The 25,065-nt window shown below is 50.0% G+C and overlaps 6 protein-coding genes across 6 annotated transcripts; 3 read left to right on the top strand and 3 right to left on the bottom strand.

The window, feature by feature from the left end:
• Window positions 1–3,521: 3,521 nt before the first annotated feature.
• On the bottom strand, window positions 3,522–3,981 carry VFPPC_18010 (hypothetical protein; the record flags this gene model as incomplete). The annotated part of the gene is made up of 2 exons (XM_022429674.1): window positions 3,522–3,702; window positions 3,845–3,981. The coding sequence occupies 2 exons, from the start codon at window positions 3,979–3,981 to the stop codon at window positions 3,522–3,524; spliced, it is 318 nt and encodes a 105-aa protein (XP_022285234.1).
• A 4,446-nt stretch (window positions 3,982–8,427) lies between these two features.
• Window positions 8,428–9,280, top strand: VFPPC_09819 (basic-leucine zipper (bZIP) transcription factor; the record flags this gene model as incomplete). Its single annotated transcript, XM_018288290.1, has 2 exons — window positions 8,428–8,848; window positions 8,907–9,280. 2 exons carry the CDS (start codon window positions 8,428–8,430, stop codon window positions 9,278–9,280), a joined length of 795 nt encoding a protein of 264 aa, XP_018141089.1.
• A 5,761-nt stretch (window positions 9,281–15,041) lies between these two features.
• On the top strand, window positions 15,042–16,306 carry VFPPC_09818 (small acidic protein family domain-containing protein; the record flags this gene model as incomplete). Its single annotated transcript, XM_018288289.1, has 3 exons — window positions 15,042–15,072; window positions 15,235–15,491; window positions 15,623–16,306. 3 exons carry the CDS (start codon window positions 15,042–15,044, stop codon window positions 16,304–16,306), a joined length of 972 nt encoding a protein of 323 aa, XP_018141090.1.
• A 1,056-nt stretch (window positions 16,307–17,362) lies between these two features.
• On the bottom strand, window positions 17,363–18,064 carry VFPPC_16484 (IGR protein; the record flags this gene model as incomplete). Its single annotated transcript, XM_018294237.1, has 1 exon — window positions 17,363–18,064. The coding sequence occupies one exon, from the start codon at window positions 18,062–18,064 to the stop codon at window positions 17,363–17,365; it is 702 nt and encodes a 233-aa protein (XP_018141091.1).
• A 491-nt stretch (window positions 18,065–18,555) lies between these two features.
• On the top strand, window positions 18,556–23,089 carry VFPPC_09817 (SNF2 family helicase/ATPase; the record flags this gene model as incomplete). Its single annotated transcript, XM_018288288.1, has 4 exons — window positions 18,556–18,628; window positions 18,683–21,907; window positions 21,961–22,408; window positions 22,468–23,089. 4 exons carry the CDS (start codon window positions 18,556–18,558, stop codon window positions 23,087–23,089), a joined length of 4,368 nt encoding a protein of 1,455 aa, XP_018141092.1.
• A 403-nt stretch (window positions 23,090–23,492) lies between these two features.
• Window positions 23,493–24,487, bottom strand: VFPPC_09816 (signal sequence receptor alpha chain; the record flags this gene model as incomplete). The annotated part of the gene is made up of 3 exons (XM_018288287.1): window positions 23,493–23,781; window positions 23,839–24,290; window positions 24,431–24,487. The coding sequence occupies 3 exons, from the start codon at window positions 24,485–24,487 to the stop codon at window positions 23,493–23,495; spliced, it is 798 nt and encodes a 265-aa protein (XP_018141093.1).
• Between the last annotated feature and the right edge of the window lie 578 nt (window positions 24,488–25,065).

The raw sequence follows: 25,065 nt of genomic DNA, 5'->3' as shown, positions 1-25,065 counted from the left end.
CAGACCATGGCGACCCAAACTGACCCAGACGCGCAGACGCAGACTTCTGTACCTTGAAGGATTGGGCCAGGTGTGGCTGAAAATGGCAAGCTCGTCTATTTGACCCGAAAGAGAAAGGAACGAAATGCATGTTCGGGGGTATGGTACCACCCGTATGGTAGGTACTAGGTATCCATCAGCCAGCTGGTCATGAATCTGCTGATGAACAGGTTTGGTCATCATCCTGTCACTGTTATCTAGCGTAGAGATAAAGCCCGCAGCATCCAGCCGTCCAGCCGTTACTCAATATGAATGAGGACTTGTCCGTGTCAACCGGGAGAGATAGATCCGTGATGGGCAACTCGTGTATCGACCGGCTAGAGGCCATCCTTGCCGTGTCCCCCGATCATCTTTGTCCCGACCTCCACACGAAAGCGCCACTTGTGTCAACCTCCTTCTCTTAGTTTGTAGACATTTTGTATTCCCGATTCAATCCGGAGGCTGCAAGCTCTCCAAACGAGGAGAGACTTGACGGTCGGTACTTCACCATTGATTCTCGTCCAATGCCCTGAACACATGAGCTTCATGAAGTTGGGACGAAAGAGATCATCGTTGCAGCGTATGTTCCGGCTGCTTTGCCTGCATGTGTCTTACTTCCCTGGTGACCGAAGCCAAAACGGTGGCTTAACGGTCAACAAATGCCCTGTGTCAGGGGCTTTGCCGGAGAGACCCATCATCACTTCCACCATCGAGACGACAGGGCAGGTCGACTGGGGATGGTGAGTTACTGGATGAGCAACTGGGGCATTTGTAGCCTCGCTCATGCATATCCGACGGGGTAGGCCCCTAGTAAATGAATGTGTACATACTGCCTGATGTTGTTTTTCAGGACCTAGTCCTGGGGGTTGCTCAACCCCCAGGACTTTGCATTACACCAAGGAGGAAAGCTCAGAACTCGGGCTATTTTGGCTGGTTATCTCGAGCATTTGTAAAGCCATGGTGCCTTGCCTTTTGCCAATCGTGTTGACGGAACTCATCATCGGTGATGTGCCAGAGTACTTGCAGTGGATGTATACTCTATTGGTACCTGTGTGCTCGCTATGCGGGCAAGCGTTGCTCCGGCTCAAGCTGTGCAAATCTGCTAAGCGTTGCACGGTGAGTGACAGCGACGGGGCAAAATCTGTCCGAGCAGGTGATTTGTTCTTGAAACAGGCCATATCATATCTAACCCATACATGTGTAATGCCTACAGAAGGATGGCAAGAAAGGGGCCGGTTAGCTCTATGTTACGCATACGCCAGCGGGTCATTGTGTTGGATCAAGTTAACCAATGTTAACTTCTATGGTCGGCCCGAGCTGTGGTCGAGTATGATGGACAGGAGATGTTCGAGAGAAGTTATGATTGTCGGTGGCAGCATTTTTAGGCCATTTAGTTGGACGTGGATTACATCTATTTCCCATTGCCACATAGCAGTCACCCTATCGACTCCATTGTTGAGGCAGGGTTTCGATGGTTGGGAGTTCGATGTAACTACAATTGGGTTAGCAGCTCGAATGGTTACAGATCAGAAGATGCAGAATGCCGCAACGCATGAGACCTGGACCACTGGGTAGTGGCAATGGCTGCCAGGTAAATGTGATTAACGTGGCTATTCAAGGAGTCTCTAGTTCTGCAAGCCGTCACATATCCCTGTACGGCACGAAAGGGAGCAAAAGACTTGCCAGAGCAACGACTGAAGTCCCTCATTCTCGCAGCGGACTTACATGGGACTCGCGTTTGGGGTCTGGGAACCATCGAGAAAAGTGGCAAGCAGAGCACGTTCTGTTGTTGCAGACCATGGTACCACCGGACTACAAGCCGTAAACTGGTACGGAAACACCCGTTGAGAAACTGAAAGGAGAGTTCGGCCCCCAACAATGCGGCCCTGCAATCTGAATACCTCAAACGGCATTGAGTGGAATTAGTGCCAGGGGTGTGAGGAGGACCTGGTTCATATTCTGAGGTACCAGACTGCTTCAGAAGACTGAGAGTGTGGCTCCAGACTGGGAAAGGTGTGCGTGCTTCAACGACAAAACTTGATTGTTACCACAATCTCCTCCGCAATAAGCCAAAGAGATCCTAAGCTCTTGTGATACTTTCGGAGGATAACTACCAGTAGGAGTCGCCGATGAACTCTCCATGGATGCCCTGGTTCGCTTCCAGGAAGGACTGAACCCATGTCCCTTGCTGTTTGGTTCGTGCTTATTGTTGTTCCATTCACCGAGTCTAGGATGAGTGGCCTGCATTTTGGCGTGCAAAGCAGCAATTGGCAACCGTCCTGTATCTGGTGAAGTTTGATGAGTGGAAAAGGTAACGAGGTACAATTGTGCCACGGGTCGCTGGCGTTCCGGTTTGTAACGACTAGATATCATGAAGATCGCGGCTGTACATTCAAGCATCCGAACAGCTTGCCAAAGTCCCATTTCCCAGGCTGGAAACATGTCTCCCCAAATTAGTGATCTTTATGATAAACTGAACGTCGTTTTTAAATCGAACTTGTAAGTAGCTGCAGGTTTTCCCCTCGTTGTTTGTTAGACTTCGTTTGAGTGGGCCATGGGAGCATCACACACCACACACCACAGCACCCATGTGGACGTGGAATTGCGCCTGGAGGACACCTTGGTTCAAACTAACAATCAGATCATGAAGGTGTGAGCAAGGGTGGTAGGAGACCTGCCACGCTTCACTGTCCCGAACGCACCGACAGTATTGGGCGGGAGCGGCATCCTTGCACAACCAACCCATGGCAGAATCTGCCATGGCCAAGTTCAGATAACAGCTCGGCTGCTTCCGGGGGCAACTGGCACTGGACGAACGTCTGATGCTCCTCGTTGATCACCCCCAACCGACAACACTCCAGCCAATTCTCCAAATTGGTCGCAAAACGATGGAGGAAAGTTGCGACAAAACCACTTCGCAGAAATCCAGATAGTCGGAAAAACCGGAAAGCGATAGCTGCTCAGGTGAAAGCATTACCTCCGCTGGTGAATTGGCTCTAACTTCCCGTGCTGATCAACTCTTCGCTTCAAGTGGGACGAAGTTGTCCGCCACACCGCAATGCCCTGTATTGTGCATCCATTCACAAAGTCCGACCTGCTTGCAATGCATGAACCAGTCCGTAGAAGGCGCCACGTACAGAACTGATATGTCTGAAGATGAATTGCACTTGGCGCCACGAAAGCTCCCAAAATTCTTGGGGGCCAGATTCGCTTCTTGGCACCGACTTTTTGAGCAAGTCTGGTCAACTCTTGGGTACCACCAGATCCCTAATAATCAGTTAGTATGTAGCTGTCACCAGGGCTCGCTTGTTGCGAATTCTCATTTGTAGCACCTAGCTCGCACGGTCAGACGTTGAGTAGGCCGTGGTAAACATTCTGTAGTGCGCACACCAACCATATTTGTGATTTTTCGCACCTTCTTGCGTCTATCCGATGGCTTTGGTTGCAACTTCCCCCCTTGGGTGAGTTCCCTTCGTGTCATCATTCATCCATTTCAGCCTGGCTTAGACTCGGAAAACCAGTGCAGTCAAGCAGCTGCCAAGGCCGGCATTGCAGCATCGTCGACAAAATGGAGTCAGAACGGCGTTTGCCACTCGGGTTCTTTGCCTCTGCACAAGGTCGACGAGCAAGAGCGTCTTCATCATTTCCTGTTCTCTGCACGGCAGACAAGTCCCACACCTAGAGCTTTGGAGAGTTATTTACCGGTAAGAGCCTCAACCTGTCATTTGACCTGCGTACTTGCTGACACCTGAGCGAAGGTATCGCGACTGTACGACCTCCTTCACACCTAGTTGATAGACCCAGCCTCTAACATCGCTGTGAATGCTGCAGTGTATTGAAATGCGCCGATGTTACTCTGCTAGGGGTTGACATGCACGACAAGCGTTTGGATGCGACATAAGTAGCTGATATTGGCCAACATGTGGCAATCGGATGGTTCACTAGCCCACTACGAACCAACATATTGTGTTAAACCAGATGATGCTTCGAGAGGCATCCTCATGTAGTGGAGTTTAACACCCTGGTCGACACGTGCCAGACGGACAACAAGATCAGCCAACCCTCTGATAATTACAGGGTGTATGCTCCAGCAAGCCGACGATCATGCCGCGGTGGTGGAGGGTAGTGAACAGATAATGATTGGAAGAAAGGGATCATCTGGTTCCAAGAATAGAAACGATCGAAGCAAGTGACATTTGTTGAGCGCAATGTTAATCCAGACTGTGTTTAAAGGAACTATAACGTGCCTCGGGAGAATCGACTCTCCTGTGAACAAAGGGCCGTATCCACAGTCCAGGCGAGTCAATGACGTCTGGGAGCATCAAACTTGGCTCAGACAAAAGGCTACTCTGCTGATTGCAGCAAAGTTGCCACGGGGCGAAGTGTTCGGACATGCCAGCCAAGAATGGGATTGTGAATCTGTCAAGGCATCAGGTATGCTAATCGAACAAGATCAAACATCACTCTGGCGGTGATGTAAAGCACAAATCACGTCACCAATGATTACGAGCAACTGCATTCGAAGTAATATCTAGTTTCTCGCCTTATGTAGCTTTCATAGAAATCAGGTCCAGAGGGCTTGGCAGAACGGGTTGAGCTACTGGTAATCGACAGAGAACTGATGCCTGCCGAGAACGCTTTCGCTTTAGCGATGATCAATATTTGGCAAATTAAGCCTGGATCTCCAACCAAGAACACATAAAACTCACCCCGGCTGTCGCGGGCTACTTCCTCTTGCTTAGCGCACGGCCAGGCTGTCCCTCGAGTTTTAGCCGGAGAACCCCGTTTGTGTCCTATTGGAGGTGTGATGTTGTCAGTTGATGCGCACATCTTGGAGACCAGGGATCAATAGCCAAATGGTCCGCCTTCAGAGAAGGAAATGTGTGCTAAATTCAAGCAGTAGTTGTGTAGAATTTATCCCAGTTATTCTTGTTGGACCGAATATTCGAGATGTCAGATATGACTGCCTAGCTACTTGACTGGTTGTGGAACATCAAGAGCAATTACACTGGCAAGACTGGCTCCAGCATGTCAAAGAGATATTGTCGCTTATTAGGACTTTCACAGTCCAATTGCGTTAAACACCACCAAGTTGCAGACATTTTTTAAGTGCCTGAAAGTTAACAATAGCTGTTCAAAGCAATTGTACTGCGGGAAGCCCTGCTTGACTCCGCAGGCACCAAACTGTTACTCGGACGCGGCCAGCAGCTATTGAGTCGACCAGTTAAATCAGATGTGCAAGGAAGAAGAGATATCTCTGGTCAGTCATGTTGATAAACTTCCGTCAGATCATTTCCCATTCTGCGTATTTACCTCCTGGCCCAGTCGCTGAGGGTTAAGGTGCCCAGGCGGGAGAAAGCAGCAAATGCACACTATCTTAGCAACTTTGGAGTGGAGGATTTTCTTCGGCCAAGTGTGTTTTGAGAGCTAAATTTAAATCCACAGGCTCTCTCGGGCCAATGGTGAGCGATTCGGAGCGGACTCAAGCGAGAAGGCACCCTCCTCATGTGCGAACAACTGGAACAAGGGTCGCAGAGGCGGGACCGGGTTGTTCTGTTGTCTGGTTGAGCATTGCTGTGACTCAGGTCAAGGTTCAAATGCGGAATTCACCTTGGAAGTGAGCATTGCCGAAATCGTTTGGATAGATGTAAGTCGAGGCAGGGTCAATATGCTTCAAATTCACTTAATCCAGCTCAGCACTGTAACATGCCAAATTGTGGGCACCCCATAAGTTGCCATAGGTTGACTCAGATTTCTGTATGACAGTTTGAGAAAAGCCGTCGGTGGCGAGGCTCTGTATCGGCATGAGGCGAAATTTGCCCGTCGTATAACTCGCGTTGACGCTATACTTGCTTCAGACACAGTGGAGCGCCACCTTTATCGTCTCAGAGCACTTGTACTTCTGGAGACCTGGAGACCAGGCTAATAAATTGTCAGAGACTTGCCCTGGTAAAGTACGGTGACAAGGAAATGAATCACCCAGGAGTGCGTGACGTGCCGAATTGTCTGTGGACATTCGGCACCTGAGTTCAAGTTGTCAGATGTTTTTGGTCAAATTGTGGAGGGTATGGTGGATTTGTTGTCGTGGCTGTGGATACCTCTTGGGTCCTATCCTGCACAAGAACTGACTGATGGGTTGACTGCCCAGGCCGTCGAGAAGGGTTCCTGTAGTCCGTACTCGGGTACCAGACCCGTGAAGCATGCAGTACGTGTTCGTTTCTGTTCGCTTCCAACTCCCAAGACCGAAATCTGCAGGCGAGGGGAAATATGTCAAGATATAGGTCGCAGATTACTCAGTACCTGCTATGTCCTGCTGCTAACCAGGTGGTAAAGACCTGCCAGACAATTTCGAAGCCACCACAACAAGCCGTTCGGCACTGGAGGGAGTGGCTTGGTTCCAGGGCACGCTTTTGATGCGATCTCAGGCGGGTGATAGCCCCGGAATCTCCTAGCGAGTACGAATTTCCTGAAAGGACAAGCTGTTGCTTTGAGATGTTCACTTTGCTCCGCCAAGAAGGCCCGACAAATTCAGAAGTTTGGCAACGTGCCAGAGACAGGGCAAGCATGTGGTGGCGCGGCACTTGTCCTGTGAAGGACTCAAGTGCTCCGTTCAGCATGGCTTTGGTGGTGCTCCAATCATGGTGTTCCGTGACTGTCTTTGAATGTAAAATAGGAAACATTAGAAGTCTTAGCAAATGTTCCCTGGCTGGCAGGGTGGCTCGCCCTCTGCCAACACCTCCTATCGCCCAGTTTGGTCAGCTGTGCGGGAGACCGCCTTGCCCTCAACCAGTTGGAAGCCTCACTAACCCAATTTGCCCCTTGAGCGGTAGTTGGAGCCAAAGGTGCCTTTCCTCTTCGGTCCTAGTTTTGACTGTGAGAGACACCAAATCCCCCACTGGATGTCGATATGCGCTAGGCTCAGATGCATGCTGTACCTGTGAGTTGACTTGATGTTTGCAGCTGGGCTGTCTTCGTGCTGGTGGTGGTGGGTTCTGCAATGATTCGGACCAGACATCTGTAGGTGCCAACCTCCAAGTTGCGAAAGTTGAGTCTGATCCATGAGCGAGCACAGAGGAAGGAGCCAAGGCACCTCCTGCCGCCATGTAACAAGAAAGTCTGGTCTCATCAGGTCTGGTTGGGTCAACGGGGCCTGGACGGTTGTGGTGGGAGGTGGCAGACAAAACATCCCGTTTGTTTGTGCTTTTTGCGCTTCCTTCACCCAAGCAGCAATTTCGGAACCTTCGAAGGGACTTCATCATTCGGTGAGACTCTTAGCCATTATGACGTATCCCGATTCCGCCAAGTTCCTTGGCCCAAGATCAAGATGGCAAATTCTCTTCCGTCGCTCAGTTTCGAAAATTTTAGCCATTCTAAATTCTTCTGTTACCCAGTCTGCCTTCTTCGCCTACGTTAACCTGCTTTGGGGTGATGGCTTCAACTGACTGCATTCAACAGACAGACTTGTCGTGCAAAATACTACTCTGCCGCCTACATCTCCACGATTGCACACACCCCCAGGTCTTTCATCTCTCCATGTCACCTTTGCGAGACAAGCGCATCACCACGGCCCCGTGTCGATTCAAAGTTCCCAAACCCCAACCACGAGGTTGACACCCGTCCCTGGCATGGCTCACCCTTTTGCTGAGCTGGGTTGCCAGATTGCCAGACGGAGCTGATGTCGTTTGGTTGTGCTGGTGACAGGTGTATGGATGGCTTTGTTCCCACAAGTTGCGATGAATTCTGCCCGAAATAGTCCCACCCCCCCATTTCAAGGCTTGAGTCTGCCATCCTGTTCGATGCTCAGAACATTTGACTTTGCACCCCCCATTCACAATTCGTACGCCACTGGCTGTCGGCAGGCAACAGGGATTACGGGGGCCAGGGTCAATCATCTCTTTCTGCGTCACCGTGAAGGTATTCTGCCCTACTAGGCCGGGTCCCTGGACATTCAGGATCATTGACATGTACCTGGTGCTGGTGGCCACCAAGGCCTGGGGACGAGCTGCACGGGGGGTGTGTTGTCTTTGCAGATCGAGTTGAAGTTCCAGATGGGCTTCCCCGGTACCTTTGGGTGTGATGGCTTGATGGCTGGACGAGGATTTATTATTAGAGGGCCAGCCTCCGCTGCTTCTTTGCAAAATTCACGATCACTCTCCACCATTCCTTATCATTGTCTTTCTGTTGGCAAATAACCTCAAGGCTTCGAATTCGATTGCCCAGTTTAAGAGGCTTGTATATATACATCTCTGTGGACGAGAAGCTCAAGACTGAGGACATTGCACGCACACCTGTGTCCAACCTCTGTCCAACCTCAAATCTTGCAAACACAACAAAAACAACAACGGACCCCAAAGCATGAGACAAAATCTGGACTGGGCCAACCTTTCAACAACTCCGTGTCACTGTTAGATGTCTGTAGAAACACAGCACCTGACGCCTCCTACTATTCGTATACAGAGTGCTTCACCAGTTCCCTTTGACCAAATCAACACCACATCCCTGAAAACAACGGGTTCAAAGTTTGAGAGCCTGCAACGACCCAAATTTGTTTCCACTCGATTCAGAAGCAACAACAACACCAACCAGTCCCGCAAGAGACCTTCCGCAGAGACAAATTTGGACGACCGCCAATCCACTGCTAAAATGACTGCAACAAAGATGGCCAGACACGGGTCAGAGAGCAGCACAAGCAGCTCATCCTCGAAGAAGCACGCATCATCACCGTCATCAAGAAAGTCGAAGTCCAGCCCCAAAGACGTCGATTGGACCGACGTGACGGACCCCGAGGAGAGAAGACGGATTCAAAACCGAATTGCTCAGCGCAAGTTCAGTAAGCACAATACGGGCATCTCGCAACCACTGACACCAGCTGCTAACAAGCCATGCAGGAGAAAAGGCTCGGGAGAATAAGGAAAAGGCAGAGCGAGAGCTTCGCAACCAAGAACATGCTGGGAATAGCTATCGCATCCCGTCTCCTGCAGACTTCAATATGGACAGGGAACTGTCGGGCCTTCCCTGGGGTGGTGTAAGCTGGGGCCTCGCCGTGTCAAGAGGACATGAAGTACAGAGTCGCCGCAGCAGTGGTCGCGGTACATATGTCGGCGATGATCCTTACTCGGGCGCACAATACGTCACTTACAGCCACGGTTTGCACCAGACGGCTAGTTATGGCAGCAGTGGTGCAGAGGAAGCTTATTACGACGATACGAGTTACGCTTATGACCCAACGGGCATCCCGGCGTACGCAACAGTGGCTCAATGAACATTGGAGCCTCTGTGAGATTTTCGCTTCTTTCTGTTCACTTTTACTTGTCTCTTAGATTTTTTTTTTTTTGAATTGGCCGAGGAAGGGGAGGGGGCTCCCAAAGCATACTTGGCGGGCGAAGAGAAAGAGGGGTGCTGACTTGAGACCTGCATAAAATGCGGGAGGAAACCAGAGCCTCAGCCTCACTGAACCCTCTTTGAGAAACAAACCCACTTGGGACAGGCAGGCATTGCAGGCAGATGCGATGCTACGATGACGAAAGGGATGATATTGGATATTTCTGCTGGTTATGATACCACGATTGCTCTCGTTTACGCTGCCTAGACGGTTAGGCATGTTTTGAACTTGTTTATTGGATTGGGAAAAATGGGCGAGCCTTGGCGTTTGAACTGTGATTGCTACGACGGGTGGTGCGACTGACCTGAGCTGAAGGCTCTCTTGACGACTTGTTTTTACCATCGTTGGCTGTACTATTACTGTTGCTTTTGTTGTTTTCTTCTTCTCTTACCTTTTACACCTTGTATTATTAGGACTACACTTTATATACATACAGGCACAGTGTCATAGACAATGTCAAGATTACGGATTACATTTACAAAAAAGGGCTGCAAAATATGAGTTGATGCAATTTTGACTGAACCATTAGATGCGTAGCTCTGGGGAAACAAGGTGATACCTTGGTGGGAGGGTTCATCACAGCCAACATCCTCACGGCTCCTCGGTATGACGGCTCTTGCTCCCTCCGTTGCTGTAGTTCCACGCCCCAATGCAGACAATACTCTGTACAAGAGTCAGAGTCAGGCTGGACGGTGACGAGGGTGCAGTCACGATCTGTGGGGACGGTTTATGCATCGAAGCCCCTCGCTACCAACTTCGAAGGCCCCGTCCAGTCTGCCCGGAGCCATAATTGTTCCATGCAGGTCATGTGAATAGAATGTTTCCTCTGTCGCAGTCGCAGTCGACGGGATCAACGCCCACGATCTGTGCGTAGCTGCTGTGTAACAACTTCTCAAAGAGGGAATATTCACTATGTCTTGGACGGAAGGAATTGGACGCAGAGTATGTTGTGTGACGGGATATTCTCCGCTTGTGCTTGGGCGTGCACCTTGGCGGACTGTGGATCTGGATGAACTTGCCAAGGGCAAATGTATTTTTATCAACAGGTGTTCTGGAGATTGAGATTGGGGGCATGGGGGCCAGGAGTGCGGCTCTCTGTGGCTGCGGATAAATTGTGTATTTTCTTTATTTACAGTCCATGTATCGTGCTCCATGCCGTTTTCTGTGGTTCATGTTATCTGGTGAGGGATCAAAGGGTCGTCTGGTCTGGGAAACTGGTGGGTGTAAGTTATCCTTGTCTAGTGTCTTCAGCCCTGGTGGGTTCATGTGGTGCAAGTGGTGGGTTTTTGAGGTGCACAGTGGGGTGGAGTGTCCCATCCGGGTATCGCTGAAGATGCACCACCGTGCAAGGTATTGCGGTGGGTCCAAGTGCATACTTGCACGCCCCCAGACCCTTGTGCCAGGTAACTGTCTGGTTGATTGGGGAGTCCACTTCGGCTGTGTGATCCCTGTGCGTTTTGAAAGTGTGGTTATTGTGGTTTATTTCCTTTGATTATTAACGGTGCATAACGGGTAAGAGTGTTGTTTGGAGGCGGGAAAGGAAGACATGCTGGTTTTTGAATTTCGGCGATGCCGTTCAGGTGCAGTACCGAGGGTCTGTTTTAAAGATGAGACTAAGAGATGGGATGCTGTTTGCCTTGAAACATTGTTTTACGATGCAAGCTATCGGGCTGCCTTGCCCTTGGGGATTTGATCAAAATGTCTCAGCTGTGGGATCCACAGTCGGGACCAAGAGCCACCAGTTGACCTTGGCTGGCCCTCAAGCTTCCGTCCAAGAGGCGACTCTGCAATTCAAGCATTGGGCTTGGTGCCACTTCTTCCTTGCCAGTCCACGCTTGGCATAGCTCATTCTGCGTTTGCGTTTGTGCCGAGGAGCAGTGACGCCTTTGCGGGAGGACTAAGGGAATGTGGCACGGTTTTGAAGGGCTTTTTCTGTGTTGGTTTACTATGTGTACCGTGCCTGTGGATTAGACCTGTTGAAGCGGCCGGAGGTGACTCCGAAATACTGGCACCAGTTTGGGCAGAATACAGCTGTCAGTAACCATCGTGAGTTGAACAAACACATTCATCACAATGTAAACAGAGCGCGCATAATTAGCAAGGCGTCCTTCCGAGGGACCAAAAAAACACATCAAATCACGTCGAACCGAAATAATGACCGGTTGTTTATCGGCTGATACACCATGGAAGCCGTCAATTCTTCCCGTCTCTATTTTTACCCACCCGCATATTCATGATCCACGTCGATAGCAAAAACCCTTTCATCCATGATGCTATTCCACACCCACTTTCTGCCATGTGCACGGCTAAAATGAGCCCTTTGGACTGGGGTGCCCAGGTACCCAGCAGTTTTTGCAAGGGAGCAAGGCAGATTTGGGGGCCTTTGTTTCGAAAAAATACTCCAACTGATAGCATTCAGTTGACAGACTATTTCTTTTTCTGTTCATGGGTTGCCACCAGGGTGGACGGGAGGGCACACCTTCAACAGGTCCATGTGCCGCCTTGGCGATTTGAAGGGCGAAACAGACGCCCTCTGCATACAGAAGCTACATCATCGTGACTAGGCGCCAGGCTTTCAGCCCAGCTGGTGGATGGGAGTGAAGATAGGAGCCTGGTAAGGCTTCAGGCAAAACTTGTGAGGTTGAAGGGCAAATGATGATAATTTTGTCTGTGTGAAGGGGAACAAAAAAAGAAAACGGCAGACTGAACACGTCGGTTTCGACGGCGACTGGCTACGGACACTGATCCACTGCGCACTCTATTTTGCATGATGAATGTTACACCAGCTATGGGTACTTCGAAACAAAGTAGTATACAGAGGGTCCTATTTGACGTAAAGTAGGCACAAACCGCAGCCTTATGAGCCTGCTTTCTTTTTCGCTTCAGTTGTCTGGCGATTAATCCCCGCCACATGCGATCCTTGGCCGAACAAGAGGTGGTGCAACAGAAGATAGCCTTCCCTCATTGGTCACAGGCATCCACACAAATATCCAAACCCCGGGTCCAAGGCGGTGGGAATGGATCATTGTTGTGCCTGGTGCTGTTCCGCGCAAAGACTCTCGCGCTTTGCAGAATACGGGGAAAACGAGCTGCCCCAAATTTGCCCCATATGACATCGTTGGTTTCTATTTTCAGCTCAGGCTACTGCACCTAGCATGTGGTCTGTGTATCATGTCCTTTTTGGAGCCCCCAATCTTCAGCCTCTTGGAGGCTCAATCTGGCATGCCTCTGCAAAGGCATTGGATCGTTCCCATGTCTGGTCCTGATTGAATGATTGACCAGCCATCTCAGCAAATGGTGATGAACCCACGTTGAGCCCTACGCAGTGGCAGGCAACGAAGGGTGTAGGAATAGCACCATCGCGCGATGATCAGGTCCCAACGTGGACAACCTCATCACCAAAAAGGGGAAACAACGAGCAAAAGTCTGTGCTTTGCTGATTGCTACCCGTCATCACCTAAACTTCCGGGCGCGGTGCCCGACACGATACACTTTGGATGTGAGTACATGTCTTTGTCGCTTTTATCGCATTGTCAATGGTACGTGCGAATGTAAGACACAAGCTTCTGTCCAGAATTAACTGTAGACGGTTATAGATTGGCTGTCAAGGCGCAGTCTTGCGGTGTGCGAAATCGAGCCACAAAGTTCAATCGTCGACTGGTGCTGCAGGTTTAGTTGGTCGGCTTTGAAGGCGTGCATGACAACACGCCCCTTCATCTGAAGTAATAATAGCTCTCTTGTGTTTCCTTCGGCTCTTCTCGAAATGTGGCTCTTGGTATGATGCAAAGAATGAAGCCAGTGTGAAGCCACGGCGCTGGCTGGAGTGGCTGTCAAGTCCACAATGGCTTGTTTGGCTTGTTTGGATCAACGGTCCCTAGTTGGCAGGGACAAGGGGAATGAACACCCTATGGCCACCATGTAACGATCCAACCTCGGAAAATATAACTTTGCTATCCCGTTGTTTATGCCGTTGATCGGCTTTCCTATATGCGTTTCATGTTATTTTTGGCCATTTCGTGGTATTGATAGATTCGCTTGTCGCCATTGCCTATTGGAAGTTGGTACTATTGATTCTCCCAGGGCGTTCTTTTATACCTGCTATCAAAATACCAGTATCTCAGCAGCAGGGATCAATATCAGGTACAACAGTCCCAGCTTGACCTATATCAGACGATTTAGCATCTCCCCCGAGTCCGACTGAGGGTGAACAGCATTGTTGGATGAAGTGACCAATTGCCTAGGCAACAATCTCGAATAAACTTCCATCAAATCGTCTACACCGAGGCACGTGAAAGATAGAACCGTCCTCCTTATCTACACTCCTCAACATGTCGGCAGATGAAGTGGCTAAAACAACATCCAGCATACCGCAATAGGAATATTCATTTCTTTCGGACTGTAACATTCGGTACTTTATCGCTTGACAGTTCTCTGTCATGGTTAGTCTTGTTACATGATTGACATGAGTGGCTTGATCTTCCACGTCGTCCGGGAACTAATGTTCGGCATCACTCCCTTGTACCCCAGATTCGGCGTTTCGTGTACTCGTCAATCACAATGTAGTTCGGAGAACGCCGAAGAAAGGGTGTTTTCATGGTCTGATACTTCAGCCACCATGGGAAAAGTACCTTGTTCTGGGTTGGATGTCTCAGTTTACCGACTTCTCGAAAAGGAAATTCGAAATGTCTTGGATATTAGACCTGCGCAGAATCCTGGTATTGTTGAGATGCAAGGTCACATTTTGTAAGTGCCCGGCCAGGCTTCTGGCTTGAGATTGTTGAGTTGACATGGGGACCTGCGAATCTTCTTCCCTTTGGTCTGCTTATCGCCACCTTGTTGCTTGCTTGCCACGTTCGAACCTTGGCGGCGATTGACGAGGCGTCTGTGTATAAACTGACAGCTTGTTATCGACAAAGGCCTTCCTCCTGATTCAATTGTGCCGGCATCTGCAGAAAGGCCCGACTCACGAAACTTGGTATCGGCGCATCTCAAGGTAGTTTGCTTGGACAGAGTGACGGATCACCATTTCTCAGAATTCAGGATTAGTGCTGTTCTTCCGCGGACACCCCGTAAGACAAGTACCGTTCGGCGTTCCTGGCGTTTCGTAGTAAGAGATACATGGTGCTTGGTGATAATTGGTGAATGCATGCGCAAGCAGGTACTCCTTTGACCTGCATGAGGTCCAGTATCAAGGTTGTGACAGTTTGGGGTGATGCTTATTGATCGTTCTTCCCCACAAGAGGAAGAGCTTGGGTCTCCACCGTTGGCAACTGTCAGGGTCCAACACCAAACGGCCCCAAAGCTCAAGCTGCTTCACCGCCCGGCAAAATCTGGACTTTTTTCTCATTCCTGCCTCACGCCCCTCCAACTTTTTTTGGTGAAGATAGGAAAAAAAATACTGCAGGGGATTTTTGTCCAGACAGCCAGAAATTGAGACATTGATACGAGTGTATCTCGACTCTGGAGTTCACCGCTCTGTTCCAGACATTCCCTGCCGTTTTGGCCCCCATCTTCTCGGGACTTTTGAGCGAAACAACTCGGGAAATTCGCATTTCTCGGGCTGTCGACGTTACGAACTGTTTCCAATTTGTCCAGTTAGTCACACTATCTCCCGAGTTCACCGAACTCTACGGCGAGCAAAATGGTCACGAAGACACCTCTACCCCCCAAAGGTACGTAGAGTTCTGGCGTTAGCTTTGCACACTACCTCCATCATCCGCCGGGAGACTGCCGGTAGCAAACGGAGTGACAGGGCTTCTCTCATTGCATGTGATCCAATTTTCTGGTGGTTGTGCACGTTGCTGACGAAACCGCCACGATTGTGCACCGTGCAGCTGTTAGGAAGGAATTGAAGAAGGCAAAGAAGGCTTCGACCAACAAGGCCAAGCGAACCCGCAACAACAGAGATCGCAAGAATGAACTCAGGGCTGCAAAAAAAGCAAAGGCGATTGCAAATGCTCCCCAAAAGAAGGAAAAGAAGCGTCAACGGCTCTTAAAGCGAGCAAAGAGACTAGAAATACAGGGAAACAAGCTGCTTGCTGAGGCCAAGAAAGCTACTGAGCAATACCGGTTGATGACAGAAGCCAAGACGGTAGGTTGATGAATTCGTCTATCGGCTCCCTTAAGAAAAGCCCGGTTGGCTCGGCCTGTGGACTGCCATCGCACAACAAACATGTCTTGCCTAAACCCGTCGGAAATATCGTGGCTAACAAGATTCTGCAGCTGGCTGACGCCAAATCTCAAGACGATGACAACGCCGCTTCGTCTGGAGAAGAAAGTGACGCAAAATCCACCACATCCTCGTCTTCGTCAGATTCTGATGGGGGTGCGCCGATCGAACCTACCGCTTCTGCCGTGTTCGTCATAGATACGAAAAAGCGCCGAAGAGAAAGTGATGCAACTACGAGCAAGAACAAGGCTTCATCTGGAAATGCAGGATCCAAGCCCAAGAAGAGCAAGACTGTCAAGGTCGAAGCAAGCCCAGACTCGGATGAAACCAGCGAATCAGAATCGGAATCAGAATCGGAATCGGAATCATCAGAATCAGAATCAGAATCGGAAGTAGAAGAGACGAAGAAACAGAAGAAGAAGAAAAATGAAAAGAAGGAGAAAGCAGCGAAAAAGAATAAACCGGCGAAAGTGAAGAGAGTCAAAGGGGACAAGCCCGAGGTTTCTACTGACAACGCCGCTGAACAATGGAATGTCGGTGGCCTGGAAGGGGGATCCGAGCGACGGAGCAAGTTCATGAGACTTCTTGGTGGGAAAAAGGGCGGTGCTGCGTTGGGAAGCACCACCAACACCAAGACGGATTCTGTCAAGGCCGAGGCTGACATTCGACGCCAATTCGAAGAGGGTATGAAGGCAAAGTTTGACGGAGCCAGCCAAAGACGTGGACTCGGCGCGTGATCGAATAACATGAGCCCTCAGGCCAATTGCCGTCTCTAGAAATGGTTTACCGTGTTCACACGTCGATGATTAGGAATTGTGATGATTCGTGGCGTCAGGTTTTGGTTTAATAGACAATATATCGGTCATGGCGAGGTATACCAGGCATTTGCTTAGCGTAGATAGCTTAAGAACAATTTCGATTATATATTCTGTCCTTTACCGTGATATCTTTGTTCCGTTAAATGAGGATATTGGAAAGTGCATATCGATGAAACGTTTGGATCAAACTCCACAGGTATTATTACTTTGACTCGACAGGTATACTTCAAGGAGAAGTAATTAAGGTCCGGGCCAGAACGACGGATGGTATGGCTAAAACCCCGGAGTTCTTTAGACTGGCAAGATCTTTATACCGTGAATAGAGAGGCTTTGAAACGTGTGATTGATCTTGGCTCGGCACTGTTGGTGGTGAACATTACCTAGGTGCTTTCATGTCCTCAACTCGTTTTGTACTCTGTTTGCTGCTTCGATATTCTAGAAGTAGCTCGTCATGCGATGAATGCAACTGGTAATGTACCTTGATTGTGCAATGAAAAGCGGCTGTTGGCGTAGTTTGCGAACAAGAAGACCTTGTAAATTTACAGAGGCGGTGGTTTCACTGCGGCATCATCAGGCTGCAAATATTTTTTGTAAGGAATACGTCTAATCCTAATCTGTCAAGTCAGCCTTGATATTGTATATTGTTTGAAGGTTCCAGACGATCGATACCAGCTGTGAAGTCTATCGCTGCTGCAACGGACAACAACTGGATTACAATATGGCGAACATTAGCAGCACGCGTTTACGGTTCGGTAGAATCGCAACGTGAGTTGTTGAACGTTTAACAGCAGAACAACTTGGCCTTCGACAGCTGGCTCAACTTCAAGTACACCTTCATCACGTCCACACACCTTAGCAGCCAATGTCGTCAGTATATTGGCATTTATGGGTATTCAGCCCAACAGCTATGGATACAATGTCTAGAATACAACGGCGTTACCGTGATCTCACAGCATTTCATCTATCCAGACCAAATTACATTTTCGCCATCATCTCTGACTCTCTCTCTGCTCTTCGTTCCGCGGATCGTCTCTTAAAGCGCACCTCTGCTCTGCGTCGCTCACCGCCATCAATCTTTCGTCCACGGCGCTGCTCCCACATGCCCTCTGTGACTTTCACCACCGCACCCGCCTCTTCGGGAAGCGGCTGCGCGTACGGGCCAGTTATTGACCTCGATCCGCGAACTGTGTAGCCCTTGGGTCGGGGTAATGTTGAGGGTTCTGATGACGTCTCGGCTTCGGCTCCTGCACCATGGGGAACATTGACGACCCATTTTGTGTCGGTCACAACAGAGGCAGGCGGCGTGGCTACCTTGAGAATCGCTTCGCCGTCCTTGACGAATTCGAAATCACCGCCAGGACCCAGCGCGCCCTTGCGGTATCGTTGCATCCATTGGAGGAGATATCGTCTGTTTCGTGGGGGTTCGATTCCGAGTTCTTTGAGTTCAGGAGAGGTGAGAGAGAAGAGGGCGTCCCATGATGGGAACTTGGATGCGTGCTTATTCAGGCCGCGCCCGATGAGGGTTAGGAAGGTAGGTACGTCGGGAACGAAGGGGCGTGGTTGGGGTATCGTATGCGGAGGTCGGGTCTTGTGCAAGAATCTGATTTGTATGCCATTTGCGAGAGATGTGTTTGGTGCGATGAGACGCAGAGAAGCTCGGAGGCCAGGAGCCCTCATCTTGGCTGCAGCAGAATCAGCAATTTTGGCCTTTTTGGGGAATATGTGACGATAGCGTCAGGCTATGCTGATGATATTGAGTTAGAGCTCACCTTTTGTGTTATATTGGCAAGCGAAAAGGTGGCGCAATTAACCAATTGTTAGAAGGTCGTGCAAGACAAATTGTCACTGAAGCTCCTGGAAAGCATCACCAATCTTGAAATTTGCTGGTTGGAAAGTTACGTAAGCAAGGCTGCAAGGACCTAGCCACTGTGGCGCAAAATGCGTCTGTCTATTGGTGAGCGCATTGCCTCATGGTGGGGCAGTCGCCAGGCTGAGGGTTGGAAAGACGGGTGTAAGGCAGCTGTTGACTTCATAGCTCCGTGTTCATTTTAGTTTCCTTCACCATCACCAACACTTTTTCGTCAGATATCTCGCCCAAAAGGTCTTCAAATATATCGGTTCATCACAAAGGGGCCAAATGAAGCCGTTTCAACCTTTGTGAATGCAACATGCCTCAGAGGACGGCGGCCCGACGGCCGTTTAAGTCCGCGGCTATATCAGGAATCGATCTCAGGATAGATGGTAAGGAACTTCTAGAGATTCTGTATGAAAGAAACTGACTTTTGTGATGTAAAGATCCTTTCCCTTTAGAGGTGGTTGATTATTTTGCAGCATTTCTCACGACAAGCGAAATTGGGGCTGTGAATGGCACAGACGCCTCAGTGAAGCGTCGCAAAATCTCGGCTGAGCCATACTCTCCGGTTTGCTTGGCGAAAGGGAGAATTCTATTTTCTCGAACATTTAATGGGGATGATGCGTCACCATTTGCCAAAACATTCGAGGATGTTGGACGGTACTTGAGGTTCACTTTGCGCAATAACACCCTGTCGATTACCTCCCGACCGGGTGCTCCGCAAGGGTCATTTGCCACATCCATTTCCCTAAAAGCGGATGAGATTGAAGCGAGTACTGTCAAAATTCTTGAAATTGTTGGCGCAAATGGGAAACGGGACAGTCCTGGTGATATTTGGGCTAAAGTGGCGATATCACTCATCCTGCACGATCGCATGGTCACGACGCACATATCATTCGATTTGAATTGGAATGAAACACCGTCGCCGTACTATCCATTGCCGAATTCCAACGATCGAAAAACAACGTCACAACTGGTCGATTCGTTTTGCCCAGATACCGAGAACGACGAAGAGTCAGCATGGTCGCCTATGGACTTTTATGAGGCGGCGCATGTTCCGCCAAAGGACGACAAAGGTGCTCTAGATATTCAAGTACCAGGGCTCGAATCAACATTGTTTCCATATCAGAGGAGAACACTACAGTGGCTTTTGTCAAGAGAAGGCGTAGGCTGGTCCAGTTCGGAAGCTAGGCTACAAACGATCCCCTTGGAGGACCACAAAACCTCAATCGACAGTTTTCGAACAATTCAGGATGCGGATGGAAAGGATGTGTTTATAAGCGATTTATTTCAAACCATCACAAGAGACAAAAGCTTGTACAAACGAGCGGATAGATCTGTCAAAGGTGGAATATTGGCAGAGGAGATGGGCCTCGGCAAGACTCTTGAAATATTAGGACTTATTCTCCTGCATAGACGTGTGGAGCATCAAGCACAACAAAACGGATTTAAGATGGATGGACTTGCCGCGACGGGTGCTACGTTGATTGTGACTCCAGAATCTCTGCGACAACAGTGGATAACGGAGATTGGCCGACATGCCCCGAGTCTGCGGGTGAAGCATTATCAGGGTTGCAAGAAAATGAAAGATGGGCAGGAAGAAACCATCATTGAAGAATTGTGTGGTTACGATGTCGTCATTACAACCTACTCTGTGCTTTCCGCGGAGCTGCACTTTGCGCTTGAGCCGCCGCAACGATCTCGCAGATTCGAGAGAGCATACCCTCGAACAACATCTCCTCTAGTTAAGATATCCTGGTGGCGGCTGTGTCTCGATGAGGCACAGATGATTGAGAACGGGTATAGCCAGGCAGCATCTGTTGCTCGTGTGCTGCCTCGCGTTAACGCATGGGGTATCACTGGAACGCCGGTTAAAGATGATGTAAAGGATCTGTTTGGTCTCCTACTCTTTCTAAGATATGAGCCATACTGCTCTGCATCGCAGATCTGGCAGGCGCTTATTGCCAAGCACAAGCCGCTTTTTCAACAGGTATTCAATTCCATCTCATTGCGACACACCAAGACGCTTGTTCGAGACGAAATTTTGCTCCCTGCTCAAAAACGATTCGTCATCAGCATGCCATTTACTGCTGTCGAAGAGCAGCATTATCAATCATTGTTTAAAGAAATGGCCGAAGAGTGTGGTCTCGAGACTGATGGATCGCCGAAGAAAGATGAATGGACTTCCGAAGAGTACGAGGATGTCATGAGAATCTGGTTGAATCGATTGCGGCAAACGACGTTACACCCCGAGGTTGGTCTGTACAACCGCCGATTGTTGGGGTATAATAAGTCGCGACCGATGAGAACAGTGGACGAAGTTCTTACTGCGATGTTGGAGCAAAGTGAAAATGCAATCAGGGCGGAAGAAAGAGCATACTTATTAAATCGCTTAACTCGGGGTCAGCTGTATGAAAACAGCCCTCGTGTAAAGGAAGCATTGGTGTTGTGGGAGGATGTAAGAACAGAGACTGAACGACTCGTCGCAGATGCCAGAACCAAACTCAAGGATGCTATCCGAGAGCATGGTGGAGAAGAGGCTGTACATAAGGCTGAAGAAGAGGACCAAGCTCGCGATATGTCTGAGACTGATGATGACGACAAAGATGAACTGGAAGTTAAAGGGAAAATCGGAGAGTGTCGCCGAAGGCTCCGCTCGGCCTTGGAATTGCACCATAAGGCTGTCTTCTTCTGTGCTAATGCCTACTTTCAAATCAAAGATAACGCAGACATGACGGTACCAGACTCTGAGGAGTTTCAGCGGCTGAAGAAGCTCGAGGATGCTGGGTACGATGCAGCAAAGGCTTTGAGAAGGGAGATTTTGCGAGAGAGTAACCGCAAAGCAATGCGACTCATGAATAAGATTGCTCGCAACGCCCGAAATCAAACGTTCGCAGATATACCCGAACTGGCCACAAACCCAGAAAGGGGCATTGAAAGCGGTCGCATTGTCGATAATCTCGAAGTACTTTACGGCGAGTTGAATGAGCAAGCGGATGTGATCGATACATGGCGTGAAGAGGTCATTCAGTTGCTTCTGAAACCGCTGGTTGATGAGGACGATGACGTCGAAACAACCGGAGAGGAGCTTGGAGACTCTGCCAAGTTTCAAGATTTGCTCATGGTCTATGTCACTACCCTGCGAGCTGCTATCGCCGATCGTCAAGATGCGATATCTGGGCAAACGAACGAACTGGCCAAACATGAAACAGAAACCTCTCTCAGACTAGCAAAAGCGGGAGAAGGCCCAGCACCAGAAAAGATGGTACAAATGCTTCAGCTGAGAGCTGAAATCAAGCCCAAGCTTGCGCATCTATCCATGAGAGGAGCCATAAGTGAGTTTCGGGGCTTACAATCGCGGTTGGTTCGCGATACGGTGTCTGCAAGTCGCGAAGCCGTGGAAGCAAAGATTGCTTCGGATCAACTGAAGACGACGCAAGCCCAGATCAATGATCAAAACAAGGTGGCCCTGGCGCTGGAATCAGAAATCGAAAGCTTCAAAGTGGCAATGAATGCACGATTAGAATATTACCGTCAGCTACAGGCTGTTTCAGACGCAGTTCTTCCCCTGGAAGGCTCTAAAGATGAGACAGCAATCAACAAGTTGAAGCAGACGGAAGAAGACTTGCGGCGCAAACTATCCTCTGCCGAGGCAAAGCACAGATACCGTAAGTATATGCTGGAGATAAAAACAGGCTTTCTTTTCGCTAACGTTGGATAGTTGTGAACCTGAAGGAAGCTGGTTCCAAGTCGAACGAGCCTCGAATGTGTGTCATTTGCCAAATGCCTTTTGTCACTGGTGTCTTGACGGTCTGCGGGCACCAGTTTTGCAAGGAATGCATGACACTGTGGTTCAAAGCGCACCATAACTGCCCCGTTTGCAAGAGAGGCTTGAAGCCATCAAACTTGCACGACATTGCCATAAAACCGCAGCAGTTGCAGATTCGTAGTGAAGGGACCAATGATCAGGGAGGCTCTCTACAACGAAGAACTACTAGCTCGCCCAAAAAGACGGCAATCTACTCCGAATTCAACGAAGATAAACTTGCCGAGATCAAAAACGTGGAGCTGGACGGCCCATCGTTTACCACCAAGGTCGATACTCTTGTTAGACACCTTTTATGGCTCCGAGAATCCGATCCCGGCGCAAAGTCAATTGTATTTTCGCAGTACGATTATCCCCTCCAGACTCATCAAACAAACTCCCAGAGTGCTAACTGAAAGCCAGGTATCGCGACTTCTTGCATATTCTCCGCAACGCATTCAGACGCTTCCGCATAGGCCACGCCTCCATCGACGACGTAAACGGCATCACCAGCTTCAAAGAAGATCCAGCAACTGAGGTGTTTCTCCTCCATGCACGCGCTCACTCCAGCGGGCTCAACCTCGTCAACGCAAGCCACGTGTTTCTCTGCGAACCTCTCCTCAACACGGCCCTCGAACTGCAGGCGATTGCTCGCGTCGACCGTATTGGACAGCAACACGAAACAACCGTCTGGCTGTACTTGGTGTCTGGCACGGTAGAAGAGAGTATTTACAATCTATCTGTACGACGACGAATGGAGCACATGGGCCGTCGGAACGCCAAGGCCAAGGGGATAGCTACGCCGGAAGTACTGGATGCGAATATTGAGGCGGCGAATACATTGGAACTAGAGCACGCGGCGTTGTCGAAGCTCATGAGCAAGGATAAATCGGCGGGTGAGATGGTGGATAAGGGTGATTTGTGGGATTGCCTGTTTGGACATGTCACTGGTGAGGACAAGGGAGAGCGGGATGCGAGAATACAAGAGAAGGCGGTGATGAGCTATCTTGCTGGGGAGGCGGCCGAGAGAAGACGGGATGGATGAATATATGGTGACGGTATGGGTACTTGCTAGTGGTGTATACGATTTAGATGACAGGATTATGAAGCTAGATGAATATACGTACTAGTCATGAGTACAAAATGCATCCTAATCAAGATGGAGTGGCAATGCGAACGCGGTACTTGTTGGAATATTTATAATTTCTGATGCCATGGTACACAAAATACTGTACAATAGCTTTTGTTTATCCTTTTTTCCGTCCATCCTAACCCGTACACAATCTCCCATCTCTTGGCTACAGCTGAATGCTACATTTGGCGTCTTACCACCAGACGTCACCTGGGCAGTCTGCACTGATACATCCCTACGTAAATTACACGTCCATCCCTAGGATCCAAGAATAGCGAAAACCCCGTTTCTGTCGACAAGGGAGCAAAGACAAGCTTTACTCGACAACCTTCTTCTTGGGAGTGGACTTGGAGCGCTTCGCAACAGGACGGTTGATGTGGTGCTCGGGGATCCAGCTCTCGTCGTAGGTCTTGCTTCCGGTAGTGGTGCCGACGGACTCGGAGCCAGAGAGGGCAGCGTCAGCGTCGGGGGACTTCTTGGCCTTTTTGGGACCAGCGGCGGGCTTGGTGCGCTTGGCTTGCGGGAAGAGGGCTTCGATCCAGGTCTTGTAGACGAAGTAGAGGGTTCCGGCGAAGGCGGCAGACAGGACGAGATAGAGGAAGATGCTGGGGAGTTGTTAGCACGTCGTATATTTTATTCAATTTGGTAAAGTACGTGCTCACATTTGAGGATCGAGGAAGCTAGTGGGGGCTTCGACAATGCCAGCGACACCATCGTGGGCTTCCACCTGGTACAGATCGCCCTTGGCGCTGGTGAGAACAGCGGCGAGCTGCAGTCTCACGTCCTGGGGCTGCATGTCGACGACAAAGGAGTAGGGGAAGCTCTTGGTCTCGCCGGCCTCGATGGCGTGGTTGTACTGCACGGCCGTCAGGTTGCGAATGATGCCCTGGTACGCGGGCGTTCCTTCGGGGAGGGTCTGCGTGGTAGCCAGGACGCCGGCAAGGAAGGCGATTTGAATGGGTGAGTCTTCCTTGTTGGTGATTTCGACGAGGGCCTTGGTCGGACGGCCGTTGATGAGGCGCACGCCCAGAATGTCGGCGTCGGGGAAGGTGGTCTTCACGTCGGCGGCCAGCTGGGGCTGCTTGCTGTCAGAGGCGGGCGGCGCGGCGTCGGCCTGTGAAACATGTTGTTAGGCATAGGGGCTTGACTTTTTGCAATTGATGTTTTTGGGATTGGAGCAATTGAGGTGGTGATGAGGGGAATTGATGGTTTTGGAGGTTTGGTGGTGACGGGCCACTTTTTGAACTGACATACCGCGGTGGCGCCCAAGACTTGCAGAGCAAGGACGGAGAGCAATGAAGTGAACAGCATGACGGGCAGATTTACAAGACGCAAACAGGGCGGAAACCAGAGCGAGGCGAGGGAGTTGAGTCGGGGGGGGATGAAGAATCGGGATTCAGGCGACTCGATTGTGTGGGATGGATAGAAGGTATAGAAGGTCAGAGAAGGGAGGTTGAAGGTCAAACTGCTCAAGTGGTCGAGTGAGCTAGCTTTCGCGAAGTGGCCTGCACTTGTGCTGCTTGAGGAGAGGAGGTCTGGTTGGTTGATTTGATTGGTTCCGGTGTTGGTGGTTGTGCTCCATTTTTGTTGCGCGGTGGGTTCGAATATTTGGCAAGGTGGCCTCTGTTCCTGTTCTCTGCTGCGCCAGACATGGACTTGGCCCGTCTGGACTTGTCTGGAGCAAGTGGGACCTGAAGACGGACCCTGACCTGACCCTGACCCTGACCCCGACTGAGCTCCAGACTCCCGCTAAAGCTTCCAGACGAGTCTGGTTCTTCGTTCTTGCATCCGCGGCTAAGGATATAAAATATGGCAATGGCCACCAATTGACTCTGTCGCTTTCGCAACTGGCACTAACTCCAACATGCACACATTCTGGTTAATTCCAG

The sequence above is a fragment of the Pochonia chlamydosporia genome, chromosome 6 (assembly GCF_001653235.2).
Source record: "Pochonia chlamydosporia 170 chromosome 6, whole genome shotgun sequence".
NCBI classification, from domain to species: domain Eukaryota; kingdom Fungi; phylum Ascomycota; class Sordariomycetes; order Hypocreales; family Clavicipitaceae; genus Pochonia; species Pochonia chlamydosporia.
The sequence above is the reverse complement of the archived record's forward strand: the minus strand, read 5'-3'. Positions and strand labels throughout refer to the sequence as shown.